The 14,398-nt window shown below is 38.4% G+C and overlaps 1 protein-coding gene across 9 annotated transcripts in view; it reads left to right on the top strand.

Moving 5' to 3' along the window:
• Positions 1-14,398, top strand: part of Dnah11 (dynein axonemal heavy chain 11) — a 327,476-nt gene that overhangs the window by 220,913 nt on the left and 92,165 nt on the right. For all 9 annotated transcript variants that reach the window (XM_087206427.1, XM_087206426.1, XM_087206425.1 and 6 more), the window contains 5 exons: positions 3,376-3,489; positions 4,312-4,455; positions 5,084-5,266; positions 6,724-6,825; positions 13,331-13,465. In XM_087206427.1, the coding sequence (XP_087062553.1) occupies positions 3,376-3,489; positions 4,312-4,455; positions 5,084-5,266; positions 6,724-6,825; positions 13,331-13,465 (678 nt within the window). The remainder of the gene's footprint in view (positions 1-3,375; positions 3,490-4,311; positions 4,456-5,083; positions 5,267-6,723; positions 6,826-13,330; positions 13,466-14,398) is intronic.

Here is a 14,398-nt window from a genome sequence, read left to right as displayed (position 1 = left end):
GTTAGCAAATTAGAATTCACCTCATAGGTGGTTTCATAAGATTCTTTAAACATGAAAAAGATACGAACTCTCTTGTATATCTAATCCATGCCAAGAAGTAAAAATAAAACATACTTTCTTTTACTCATAGATCTTAACTGTAAACAAGTATGAACTCAGCTTTTTGATTGAGGGAAGGCAGGACCTGCTCTAGGCTCTTGGGGATATTTGACAAGCAAGATGCTCTTGTGTGGTTTACATTGCAATGAGAAAAACTTACAGGTATCAAGCAACATTTCGAGAAACAAGATATTCTGAGTTAATGATAAGGGTTCTGATGAAATCAAATAAGTGAGATAGCAGAAGATACTATTTTAAATATGTTGATCATGGAAAGAAGGTATATTTGCAATTAAACTACATAGAGCTAGAAATTAATTAACACCTGGGTACCTACTGTGGCCTTAACATGTCTTATATTCAACGACTGTGCTGGATACTATACAGTTACAAAAGAGGGTGAATATGGACCCTTTCTGATCCTGTGAAGTTGGGCCCCCCAGGCTCAATACATGAGTAGTAATTAAAAAGTAATACTGTATAATTTACTAAGCACAGTGCCACATATACTAGGACTAAACAAATGTTGGAGTTTAGAGATTGGCATGCTATGTGTGTTGATAGCCCATATGAAGAAGTGGGTTGAAATTGTTGCTTTGAATTTATGAAATAATCAAGGGCCACTGGCATTCCCAACAGTGACTTCAAGCAGCACAAGCACAACTAAGGTGATGAGGTTCTTCTTCCATCCTTGAATTATCAGCTCCAAATACTAAAGTTCTAGGCAGCCTATGATTACTTCCAAACTGCTTTCTTCCTTTGCATGGAGTGGGACCCTCATGACTGGAAGCAACTTCTTAATTGAAGTGCTAATATAAGCTCTTCAAAAGTTGGGTCTCCTCCTTGATTTTGAATGGTTGTCATTTTCTCTGTGTGTTTCTTTTCTAAGTGTGAGTGGATCTGGGTTTTGGAGGACCATCAGGAATTTCATGTGGTGTGAAAGCAGGTAAGAGCAGTGTATCAGTTTGCTAGGGCTGTCATAGCAGAAAACCACAAGCTAGGAGGCTTAAATAACAGAAATTCATCTTCTCCCTGATTTGGAAGCTGATGTCAGAATTGTTTCGGCAGGTTTCTCCTGAGGTGTTTTTTCCTTGGCTTGCAGATGGCTGCGCTCACACTTTGTCCTCACGTGGCCTTTCCTCTGTGAGCACTCACACATCCCTGTATCTCTTCTGTTTCCAGACTTCTTCCTCTGAGGACACCAGTCAGATTGTACTAGGGCTCTTCTTTAAGGCTTCACTTTAACCTCGTCACCTCTGCAAAGGCCCTATCGCAAAACATAGTCACATTCTGAGATCTTGAGGGTTATGGCTTCCATATATAAATTTGGGGTAGATACAGTTCAACTCAGCCAATTTTTGAGACTTCATTCTCTTATTGTCATCACCACAAAATTTTATCTCCAAGGAGCTGTGGACTAATAGGAAGCAGAAGATTTCTGGTATACCCAAAGATGGGGCTCTCTCCATCTCTGCTTTAAAGTCCATGGTCCAGGGAAAGCACACATCCAAGGACATCTCCACAGCTTCTCTGCCTCCGCCAGCTTGAGCCTTGCTGACCACTACTTGGGAGCCATCAGGCAGAGGAAGTTGCACCCTGCTGCTCATGAAGCCACTGAAATACACAGAATTTTTACTACGTTAGTGTTGTTGTATCTGAGGGTAGAAGGTATTGGGAATGAGAAATAAGTTGACCAACCAGGTTTCCATTTAATGTTCAAGATTATATTGCTTATAAAAATTGCAGAAAAGAATAATAGTCCATTAATAGTCAAGGAATCCAAAGGTGAAGCATGGCTGTGCCCAAGTTCATAGAAATAGCATTAACAGAAGTACCCTTCTAGGTTTCTCCTAGCACTAAAAATCTGTGGTCATAATTAATTTAAAATGATTTTCAGTGACTACATTGTAAGTGGTAACAAACAGCACTTATAGATTCACTGTATCCTCGTGGAAAATAGATAAATCTGAAGTAGTAACTCATATGCTGTCATTGGTATCGTGTTCTCTAGCACACTGAAAACATAGCATTCCTAAGAATTTTCATGGTCTATTCCTGGAAAGTTTTGAGGATTGTGGTTTTGGAGCGGTTCTCAGTAAGCATGCAGAGTTTTCTTATTTACATTAACAGTAGCTGTGTGTGCATTAGCAGGAGATCACATATCTACCCTGAACCAATTATGTTCATAAAAGGTGCAGTATGCAACAAAATAATGGTTAATCAGGAGAAGGGTAATTACTACTAATAAAGCTGTAGTAGACAACATAATTTGTTGTAAGCAGTGTTTAATTTTATGGTATGGTTAAACCTGCTCATTCCAAACACATCTGAAGAAATGAACTTTTGTTCACACTTTATATTCCACAATCACTGTCACCACGGGAACCATCTTCCAGGGGTGACTAGATCCTGATGCTCAGTGCCACAGCTTTGAAACTCAAACTTCGGCTGAGGACTAAAAATTAACACTTTTTTGCCATTTGAATTCTATAGGTATCCTAAGAGGAGGAAGATTAAAACCCCCCACCTTCCCATATTGGTTTGACTTGAATTTCCCACCATGGCTTTTCTGTGTCCTCCTCATATGGGTTATCAGGAGGCTGAGGCAGCACCCTGTTAGTCCTTTAAAAAGAGGCCACAGGACCCACAGCAGAGGAATGGGCATCAGTGTCTCTGTCTGTTAACCCGATGCATCTGGGATTCTGTATCTGTAGTATCTTACCAGATTCTCAGGAAAGCCAGTGAGTCATTTTTTATAAAAATTCAATCTATAGTTCAATGTGAAATCTAAGACTGTAGAACAGAATATCTTCTAACCAGGTGAACGAAAGAGCTTCACACCTGTTCTTAAGGAATAGCCAGTGTTAGCAAAACTAAATTAAAATTCTAGAAAGAATATTTTGTGGTCTAAATTACTGGATTTTTCACTTGTCCAGGATTTTCTGCAAAAGAAAATTGAAGAACAGAAGAATGGCTGCTTAAACTTGTTTTTGTTAATAGTGGCACTGCAATTAAATGAGTCAGAGTCCTTCTTGGAGTGCTTTGATATTTGAATCCATTTGGTCTGGGATTGTCATTGTGTATTTTGTATATTTACAAAGCTTTATATACAAACTGTACTTGATGGGAAATTAGCCTCTAGGACAAATTCATCACCTGCTTAAAGTATAGACAAATGAATTACTTAACAGTGCATCGGAGTCCGTCTGTGCTTTTCGATAGAGACCTCTGAGATAATAATTTGCATGTGTGAGTTTATGTGCTTTTTCTCTCTAGGTGGCAGCCATTCAGACTGAGGTGTCTCAGAAGCAGAGAGAATGTGAGGCTGACTTGCTCAAGGCTGAGCCTGCACTGGTGGCTGCTACTGCTGCGCTCAATACACTCAACAGGGTAAAGATGATTTCTTGGCTTGTGGATTTCCTCAAAATGTAATACTTACACGTTATTAGATTTGAATAATTGAGCAGAAAATGTGGCACATATGTCCAAAAAAGTTTTCTTAAAGGAAAGATTCATAAGACATTAAAATTGAAACAAATCTTTAAGGACATCATTATAGTTCAACTTCTTTTTCCATCTGGGAGTCAGTTCTGCCATATGTGACCAGCAGTCTTGTGAATACTTCCAATACCATGGAGTTCATGGTCTTATAAAAAGTTTGACTTCCAGTAACTGAATTCAGCCCAAAACCAGCTTCCTGTATTATGTGTGGGAAAGAGGGTTCAGCCTACATAGACCCAGCTGAGAGTTGCTGCAGTGTAATGGAAGATGCTAGACGATGATGTTTCTAACTTGTGCACATAAAGCAGAAAAACAAAACTGAGAGGTGCTGAACTAAGGAATTATACTTATGGAAAGGCCTGGTTAAAGTGCAAATGTATTACACAGAATATTATTCATAAATACCTTACAATCTGTATGTTCACAAAACTTCCTAGCCTCAGTGACCAGGTCTCTGCAGGACTTAGATACTAGATGGATCATTTTTCTTGGAGGCAAAGAAGGACAGTGATGTTTCTAGAATAACCGAAAAGTGTCAAGCAAGCAAGCACTAACTCCCAGGACACCAAAATAGAGTCCCCAAGTGGCAAAAGCTGCTACATTGAGACTGGTGTGATATTGAGGGATGGGAGGCCACCAAAGACCAGCTTGGCAACTTAGCACTTCTCCAGGCCTCCCCTGACCCTTTGCGTTTGTGTGTGTGGTTTTCAGGTCAACCTCACTGAACTGAAAGCCTTTCCCAACCCCCCAAATGCAGTCACCAATGTCACTGCAGCCGTGATGGTCCTCCTGGCTCCCCGGGGAAGAGTGCCGAAAGACCGAAGTTGGAAAGCAGCTAAAGTCTTCATGGGGAAGGTATCAGTGGGCCTGGCAAGCTGAAAACCCTTACATTTTCTGTCCTGTATTCAGTACTGCATTAAGCCTGACGACAAATGATGTTCAAGGCCCAAACCCATCTTCCTAGCCACTGAAGGTGATCTGCTTGTGTTCTTTAGATTGAGAGCTTTTGCTAGCTAAGTTGGAGGTGAGCTCGAGCTTATGGCATACCTAAGTCAATGCCAACAGCAGGTGGAAGGTCGCTAATTATTTGCAAAATTATGAAAGCAGTTAAGTGTAGGAGGGAGAAAATTACATGGATTTCTTAGGCTTGAAAAATGTTACTAATGTACAAAAAGGTGAAGCAAAGGGGCTTTTTGGTATGTGTTTTGCGATTTCTTTCCTTCCTTTCTTTTCTTCAAAATGTGAATACCTCCTGTGCTGGGACTGAATATTTTACCCTGGGATAGAAGAGGTTTTAAAAGTGTCCATTGCTAATTCTAACTTCATACTGCAAAGACTGAAAAAAGTCAAACAGTAGGATAAGTGCAGCTTGCCAATTTTGCCTTTGTATTATGAGTTCTAAAAGCTGATTTTAACTTTTGATCTTGGAATTTTCTCTGCAGCCAAAATGGGTTCATTGCAGTAAGTCTTTTTTGCTTTATAGGTTGATGATTTTTTGCAAGCTTTAATTAACTATGACAAAGAGCACATTCCAGAGAACTGTCTAAAAGTGGTGAATGAACAGTATTTGAAGGACCCAGAGTTCAATCCAAACCTGATTCGGACCAAATCTTTTGCAGCGGCTGGTCTCTGTGCCTGGGTCATCAATATCGTTAAATTCTATGAGGTATCAGTCCTAATCTGATGGTTTACAAGTGCTTGTCACAAAAGCTTGTCAATTTTATGGATCAGAAAGTATGAAATAATTTAATGCTTCATTTTCTGAAGGAGGATATGTAGTAGTTCTAAGAATAAGACATTAATATGTCAGAGTTAACAGAATTCTAAACAGGAAGAAGCAACTGCTGGAAATTTTTTTGAGGTTAAAATGATTACCTACTTCAGATCAAAAAGCACAGATTAATTTGATTTAATCAGATGAAAACTTATTGCATAAAATTTGTATTTATTTACATTAAAGTGTTTGATTCATGTTGACTTGATAAGTGCAAGTCTAAATTGATATTGAGTTAAATCCTTTTTCTCAAGGCAAAAATTCATACCATCTTTGTAGCAAGACAAGGCATAGTGAGATGAGGAAATAACCATTTGTTTTCTTTAATATTTTAATGACAAATAGATTTCTGCCTACAGATGGTCTAATCTAAGATTGTACTTTGAGACAATACAGAAATAGATGATCATTTCATTTTAGTCATTTATTTATCAAATATTTATTGTCTGCAAGCTACATCCAAAGTACTTCTCAAGCTACAGGATGTACATTGGGAATGGTGTGTAACCCTTGGGTCTGGAGAGTTCTCCCACTTTTGTATGTCATGTTCATTTATGGAATTGCAGAGAAAAAGCCCAACAGTGGTTGGCATTATTCCCCAAATGTTTCTCATAAAATCAGATTATGTCCTTCATACTGTGGGGCCCACAGGAGTAGGACTCTCTTGATCCTTTTATCTCTGGTAGAAATCTTTCAACAGCAAGAGTTCAGACAGATTACAGTGGATACCTGGCATCCATAGTAAGATGCCTGTGCCCCATGTTCGATTTGTATCATAACTAAAAAGATGAGCACAGAGCTAGACTGTGATTGTGTTGTGTTTTGCTTAAAATAGAACAGGAAGTTTAAATTTTTTCTCCTCCCTCTACCAGGAGAAAGATCAGTCTACCCAAATTCTTAAACCATCCATCCAAATAACACACACTTCCGGGAGTCAAAAACTTGGAAAACAAATGTATGGATAATATTGTGTGAGGATGTCTCACCCTTTCCTTACTGTGTCCAGAGAACTTCTCCACATTTCCTTTCTGCCTCACCAGCTAGACCTGATCTTACCTTTGACAAATTGGTATCTTCATTGAAGTTTGACCAACATAGCATTTCATCCAAGTTCTTGTAGCTCTGATGTCCAGAAGTTCATACATAAGTAACCAGTGGAGGCCCCAAAGAGCCCATGAAGGTTGTGTCTGCTCCTCCTTAGGTGATACTGTGGTGAAGAAACAATGAGCTTTTCACCAAGTGAATTAGCAGTATTGCTAGTACAGCTCCCAGCCAAGAAAGGATTGAATAGTTACTTGTTCTCTTTGCATCTGTATTGCCTCATGAATTAAACTCATGTGGATTTTCAGGTCTACTGTGATGTGGAGCCAAAACGTCAAGCATTAGCCCAAGCAAACTTAGACTTGGCTGCAGCTACTGAAAAACTAGTGGCCATCAGGAAAAAACTTGGGGTAAGTGCAAACTGTAACACTGAAGAAATTCCAAAGGGGTGGTCCCCACATCGACCTTAGGAGCCCATCTCCAGACAGAGCCACATGTGACCCTGCCAAAGAGAAAGGTATTTGATGTTTCTTGAATGCATTCCCTTATATATTCATTCAGTAGATATTTCTTATTTGCTGTATGCTAAACCCTGTACTGGAAATGTAGATTCATTTATGCTTTTTGCACTTAAACTTTCACGGTCTGGTGTATAAGAATAAAGGTAGCATGTGATGATTAAAAGCATAGCCCTTGGAGCCAGACTTACTGGTCAGCATCATGCCTCTTCTATTTAATTTTTAACTCCACAAAAGTTGGTTAACTTTTCTACTCCTCTGTTTTCTCATCTGTGAAATAGGTACAGATGGAGCATCCCTTATTCGAAAATCCAAATACTCCTGAATCCCAGACTTTTTCAATGCCAACATGATGCCTAAGTAGTTTTGGATGGTGGAGAATATTGGATTTCAGATTTTTGGATTAGGAATGTTCATCTGGTCTAATCTAAATAAATTTGCAAATATTCCAAAATCTGAGAAACTCCAAACTCTGAAATGATTCTGTCCCCAAGCATTTCAGATAAAGAATATTCAATCTGTATAATAATAGCATCCATTTATTTGTAGGATTTTGAGAGTTAAATGAGTAATTCATATTAAGAATTTAGCATAGTAATACTCTTAAGTGAAATAAATAGGACACAGATGTGTAAATCCCGAATAGTTTCTCTGGTTTGAGAAACTGAAAGTGTAAATAAGGACTAAATGTATAATAGGTCATGTGAAATAGGAAGAAAAGGGGCAAAGGGGAAGAAAGTGGGAGGGCTAGGGGAAAGGATAGAAGGGAATGGGATTAATATGAGAAAATGGAAAAATAGGAACAAAATTTTTGTAAATAGGGCTGGAGGGGTTGAAGGGAGGGCTGGGCAAAGGTGAAAAACAAGAACCAAGAGAGACTATGTAAAGCTGCAAATTTCCAATGCTGAATGTCGTTATATTGTATACCTAAAATGTACCAATTATTAGAATGAATAATAGATAATGTAAAATAGGAATAAAAGGTCCAAAGGGGTAGGGGTAGTGGGAGGCATAGGGGAAAGGAAAGAAGGGAAAGGAAAAAATGATGAGAAATGGAAGAAATGGAAATAAAGTCTTTGTAAATAGGGAAGGGTGGAGGGCGTGAAGAGAGGGCTAGGAATGGGGGAAAAATAAGAACCAAGATGCATTATATAAAGGTACAATTCCCAATGAGAAATGTAATTGTGTTGTATACCTACAATGTACCAATAAAAGAATTTAATACAAAAAAAAAAAGAATTTAGCATAGTATCTGGCATTCAGTATTTTCTGGGTGGAATTAATATCATCATCATACTAATTTTACAAATACATAACCCAGTCATGCTGGTCCAGTATTATATAAAGGTGAGTATATACAGAATGCAACCAAAGCACTAATAAATTACCAAGCCTGGTAAAATTAGAGGAAATTTCTTCAGGAGGGTATCCTGAACAGGGGCTCCAAAAGGCACTTACATGTCCCCTGGGTGGCTAGGATGGAAAAGGGGTCCCTGGTAGAGATGAAGAAAAACAGAGAGAGGCAGTTGGGATACTTGAGGAGCCACAACAGACCAGACCAATGCTAAGAGGAATGTTTTGGGGAAGGTTAGGAATGATAGGGAGGAATGAAAGATGACCATTCAAAGATGAGCAAAGGCCTTCTTTGCCTTTTATAGCTGCAAACTTTAAACTTTATCTTGCTACTGACATCAAGCCTTTGAAAGATTTTAATGACACACTCAGACAATTTCGCAGGCAACTGCAGCAAGTCCTGGCAGGGCCTCGGCTCAGGCAGGAGCAGTCGTGGTGGGGCCCACATGGATCCTCAGCTGGCTGTTGGGGCATGGAGAGAGGAGAGGAATATGAAATAGAGGCAGTGGGTGGGAGGGGCTGGCAAGACAGCATGGAGCAGTGCAGTCGGGTTGATGAGGCTGTGCCTCTCTGGCAACTTACAAAATCTTCAGCTTCTTCCGTGTCAGGCTGTGATAGTAACAACTGCCTCTCGAGGTGAACATTTGTGATTTTTTCACTATCCCACATCCAGTCTGCTGCCTGTGAGCAAAACCAGCCTGATTTATCTTTACAGAATGCTCACTCATTAAATACACCTAGCTGGAGCTTTTGAGCAGTAGGGACCTTCCCTTTTCTAGCTACGTGGACGAGGTGTTTAACATAAGCCTTGCCAAGTTGATTCCTCGTCTTTAAATTTGAATGATGAATAACAGACTGAAAGGAGTTCATGCATCCCAGAGATAGTGTCCACATGAGACCATCAAGAGTTCCTGCTCCCCTGACCCTCCCTGGTTCTCTGCCTTTCCTTCTCTCCCAAGAGCTACCCTATCTCTTCTCATACATTCCCTTCAGCTTAAATTAGCTGGAGGAGTTCTGTCTTTGCTACTGAGAGCTCGTGTGTTGAGTTACCCTTCCATGTGCAACACACAGTAGATCCTTGCTAAATCTCAGTTTTTACTCTTCCTGTAACCCACTTGTAGGTATTCAGCAGTCAAAACTGCAGTTTGACAGAGAAGCTGCTTGGGGGGGATGGCTTTGGAAATGGTTGGTATAATGATTGTGTGTGTAGAGAAATGGTCCAGGGAGAGTGCAACACAAAAGAAGCAATGGGGACTGAGGTAGAGCTGAGGGAGGATGTTCAAACACCAGAGTAAGTCCTACCATAGGTCCCCGAGCTGGTGAACTCAGCGGCCCTGCAGTGCAGCGTGGCTCTTACAGAACAAGGCTTCAGTCAGACCTGTGTATGTCTGGGAACACCACTTGTCAGTTTGGCAAAAAGGGAGCAAGCATTTTCTGACAGCCCGTGTAAGATTTCAGGGTGTATTAACAAAGGTAAAAGCGTAAGATCAACTTTCCAGAGCAGAGCCAAAGGTACGAGGAAGTGATTAAACTGTACTTTCATTTTCCCATTCAATGATTACAAGGGATCTTTTATGACAATATTCTAGTAATATGATCAGTAATCCCAAAAATATTCTCCTATGACATGAACAATTTCAGCATCTCTCACAATTGACTCCCTCTTGTCTTTTTGTTTTATTTTTTTGGTACCAGGGATTGAACTCGGGACCTTGCACTTTGCGAGGCAGGCGGCAGAACCACTAAGCTAAATCCCCAGCCCTCCCTCTTGTCTTTTGAGGCTGCTGCTTCCAATAGCCCTTCCTGGTCCCCACTCCTCTTGACTCCCCCTTTCTGTCCAGCAGCACATAGTCCTAGTACAGCCCCAAGCAGTGCTGCTCACCAATGTCTGATGATCAGTGGAAGAAAAGCAAGTCAGCAGCAACAGCAGCTGATTTGAATACTTGTAGAATAAACATAACTTTACAAAAATTACCTTCATTCACTGGCAAAAACTCTGTCAGCTTGACTAAAACCTTTGTGAATGGCTTTATATGAACATTAGAAGTAATTTAATGTTCATAAGAAAAGTGATGAAGATGCTGAAGAGAACCCTAAAGTTAACCTGGAAGTTGAGACTGTTTTTGCAGAACTAAGATTCCTTTGGACGTAGCCTGCAACTGACTGAACTGAGTTGGTCATGCCAACTCTTCAGAGACCCATGATACAAGCAGAGGTTCACATGTCAATAAGCCTCAGAATTAAGCTTTGAAACACAGGGACAAGACGGACAAAGTAATATAAGGGATGATTGAGGAATATACTGAATGTTTAAATTATTTTTAAACTTACTGCAGTAAAAGATACATTACCTAGAATGATGGGTTAAGTGTGTTTGAAGTGAGGAGGGAGTATTTTGAGAGTGCTTAATGGCAATTTATCTTTTCTGTAATTTTTCAAATTTAAACATTCACCATATCTTTTATCTCTTACTGATCAAATGTTTATGGGTAATTCTGTAAAATAACATTATGATGTGTCCTCATTCACTGTATTCATTGGATCTGGGACCATGCAACTTCTGGCTCTTCTGCAATCAGAATGACCAAGCAAACATTTTGAATGGATTCAGGACATTGACACAGCCATGACTGCACAATTAAAGAATTAGAATCCTCCTGATTCTTACCCCTAAGAATATTTTCTTCAATAATAATAATAAAATTCCATGATCTTTCATATTTCCTTCTGCAATAACAATAGTACTGAAAAAAGCTCTTTTTTTCATTATTTTCAGAATATTCTCCACTAATGAAAAAATAGCCAATTTTCATTTTAAATGAATGGCTTAGTATATATGTTTAAGAATTTATATTTTAGTAATCAGTACTATCTCTTGAGCTTAACATGATAGCTTATAACTGTTTAATTCAGTAACTAAGTAAATTGCTTCAGTATTAAAAATAAGGTTTATCACTAACAGAGTAGAGAGATAACCCACAGAGTGGGGAAAAAATTTTTACCAGCTATTCAGATAAAGGACCAATATCTACAATATATAAAGAACTCAAAAAAATCAGACCTCCCAAATTTAAAGACCCAATCCAAAAATGGACATCTGAAATGAAAAGGCACTTCTCAGATGAAGAAGTGGAAACAGCAAATAAATATGTGAAAATTGAAGCAAAAATAAATAAATAAAAGTAAGGTTTGTTTCATGTTTGTATCAGAGGTTTAGAGAGTGTGGCCCAGGAACTCCTGAGGGGTTCCTAGAATTCTTTCAGAGGACTTATGAGGCCAAGAATGTTCTCATAATCATATTAAGTCATTGTCTTTTCACCCTCATTTTCTGACAAGCGTACAGTAGGGTTTCCAGAGGCCTCATGATTTGGTATCTCAACAGATAGAAGGCAGGGGCAGGTATAAGAACCTCATACTCTTGAGAAATTAAGGGGACTTGCAAGAATCTTAATCTCATTCTCCTCATTAATTGTTTTTTATTTTGATAATACTGTTGCTTTTATAAAATAGATGTATGCTAAAATGAGTTTATTAAAATGAATAAATTTTTAAACTCAGTTTTAGTTTCTAATATAAATATGAATAGATGTAATCTGCATAAACCAATGGCCTTAGAGTTCTGAAAGTGAAAGTATTTTGAGAACAAAAATTATTGACAACTGCTGGCTTATACTCCCTGAGTATTATTATGTGGGTCATCAAAATTAATCCTCATAAAACTCCCCTCTGAGTTGGGTAATGTTGTTAATTCCGTTTTTCACATAATGAAACTGAGGCATAGAGTTCAGATAAACAGCTCGACTTGACTGTACTTAGCTGGTAGCAGAATCCATATGTGAGCCTAGGTATCTGATACCACAGCTCACATGCACTTCACTGTTATAAAATATTTATGCACCTTCTGGACCAAACAGTGTGGAAACTGTTATTTACTGAAAACAAGGGGGTTCAGAAAGTCATTTACAGTTTAGATTAGGTCTAATAAACCAAATAAGTGAAAAATACAGGGTAGGGAAATGTCAACCAGGACGTCCATCTTCGACATTTTCATCATTACATTCAGTGGATAGACATTTTGTGCCACCCACAGAAAAAAAATGGCAACACAACAGTGTAAAGTGTGTTGTTCAAAGAAAGACAATAATTCAAAAAAGATTTAAAAAGAGACTAGATACTACCATCCAGACTGTAACGCTCCCTGCCCATGATGCTCCTGGTAAACTCTTAAGTGGTTATGGTTAATGACAGGAGACCTTGGAGTGTTCACTTACTGACTCATGTCTCGTTTGTTTCGTATCTGAGGCAATGAAGAGGGGTGTTACTTACCAAGCTCCTGCAGACCTCCTCAACATGACCAGACTTGGCCAATCAGATTTTCTCTTTTGCAATTTGGAATTGAGATTCGGAGGTTGTCCACTGTCTTCTAGAAAGAGCTGGGAGGATGTATACATTTTGTGGGACTTCATTTAGAGAGACACCACCTTCCACCATCCTCAGCTCTCTCTAGAAGACAGTTGCGTTGTGTATTAAATGTCTAAAGATATACTGTACACAGAAAAATTACTGAATACATTTGATAAAATTGTCATTTTTATATTTCCTGTTATATTGTAAAAATTAATGAAAAATATGCAACTTTTGGTCATTCTGTATTTAAATAATTAGATTGGTATGTGGATAATAAAGCTGCTGATGGAGGATGAGGCTTAAGGACAAGAGTGGAGGGGCCCGGAGTTCCCACAGTTTATTTGAGTGGTAAAGGCATAAACAGTAGCCTTGAGCCCTGACTGCATCTTGCCAGTGAAGAGGGAAGGCGACAAGAGCACTTGGTAATTTGTTAGACAATCTGTGGTAGCCCCTGATGGATATATTGTCAATATCTCCTCCTCCTCCTTCCCTAAAGTATGTATGGTAGAAAGGAAAAGGGCAAAGAAGAGAGAGAGCAGTTTGTTTCATTTCCCTTAAAGTAACAGATGTTTTATTATGACTGGGATATTTATGTTTTATCTAGAAATGACTCGAATTAATTTAAACTTTTATACAGGATCTGGATCAACATCTTCGCAGACTCACAGCTTCATTTGAAAAAGCAACAGCTGAGAAAGTCCGATGTCAAGAAGAGGTGAACCAAACCAACAAAACCATTGAATTAGCAAATAGGCTTGTCAGAGAACTTGAGGCAAGTTAACCTTTTTTTCCAAAATTCTTGCTAAAGTATTTGGATCAATTTCTTTGGATTTTATTAATTGGTATCAATAATAACTAGAGATAGAATCAACAATAAAGGGGAGTATTTAATCATCACTCATACTGTGGGTCAAAGTTACTAGAAGGTAGACCTGACCTGTCACGTATTTTTTTAAATATATAGACAACTTGGGGTATAGTTTCAGCACAGTTTACAATAAAAACAGAGAGAAGGTGTATATTTTGTCAGAATTTACTTGTTTTGCATCAACTTTGAGAGAGTGGAATATACCAGCTGTAGTAGTGTAGGTATCTACTTATTTTTTTCTCCCTCTTTTCTTCCTCTCCTTCCTTTCTTAGCATGTGAAACCCTTTAAAAACAAACAAAAGCCCTGTTTCTCTTAAGATATGTTATGAAAGTCAGGATGGCGGCTGGGTAATTGGTATGAACTGCTTTCTGATCCTTTTATTGAATTGTACCAGCGGACTATTACTTTCAAGCTAAACCTGATTTGTATGTTATTGTTACCTCTTCTTATAGGTGACTGACATGCTAATGTTAATATTTATTTCATTGCATAAAGGTTTTTAAATAATCATATAGTTTTTTTCTGTAGAACATGTTAATAAGAGAATATATGGCCTTTGTCATGAATAAGACACTGAAATCAGATTTTAGTTGCTCTAACATATGGCATTAACAATTTTGGGCAAGTCTTTAAATCTCTTCAACTGTATTTCCTCTAAAATGGGAATGTAAATAATATCCATTCACCTTACAAGGTCGTGATGAAGTTAAAAAGAGTTATCTTTGTCTCTTTGTTTTATATCAAAATAAAAAGATAAATAACCCAATTAAAGAAGAACCAAAAATTAAATAGACATTTGTGTATAAGAGATGTTACATCTGGCCAATAAGCATATG

The sequence above is a fragment of the Heterocephalus glaber genome, unplaced genomic scaffold (genome assembly GCF_053883595.1).
Source record: "Heterocephalus glaber isolate CG9 unplaced genomic scaffold, H.glaber_assembly_v1.0 deba00000676, whole genome shotgun sequence".
NCBI classification, from domain to species: Eukaryota; Metazoa; Chordata; class Mammalia; order Rodentia; family Bathyergidae; genus Heterocephalus; species Heterocephalus glaber.
The sequence above is the reverse complement of the archived record's forward strand: the minus strand, read 5'-3'. Positions and strand labels throughout refer to the sequence as shown.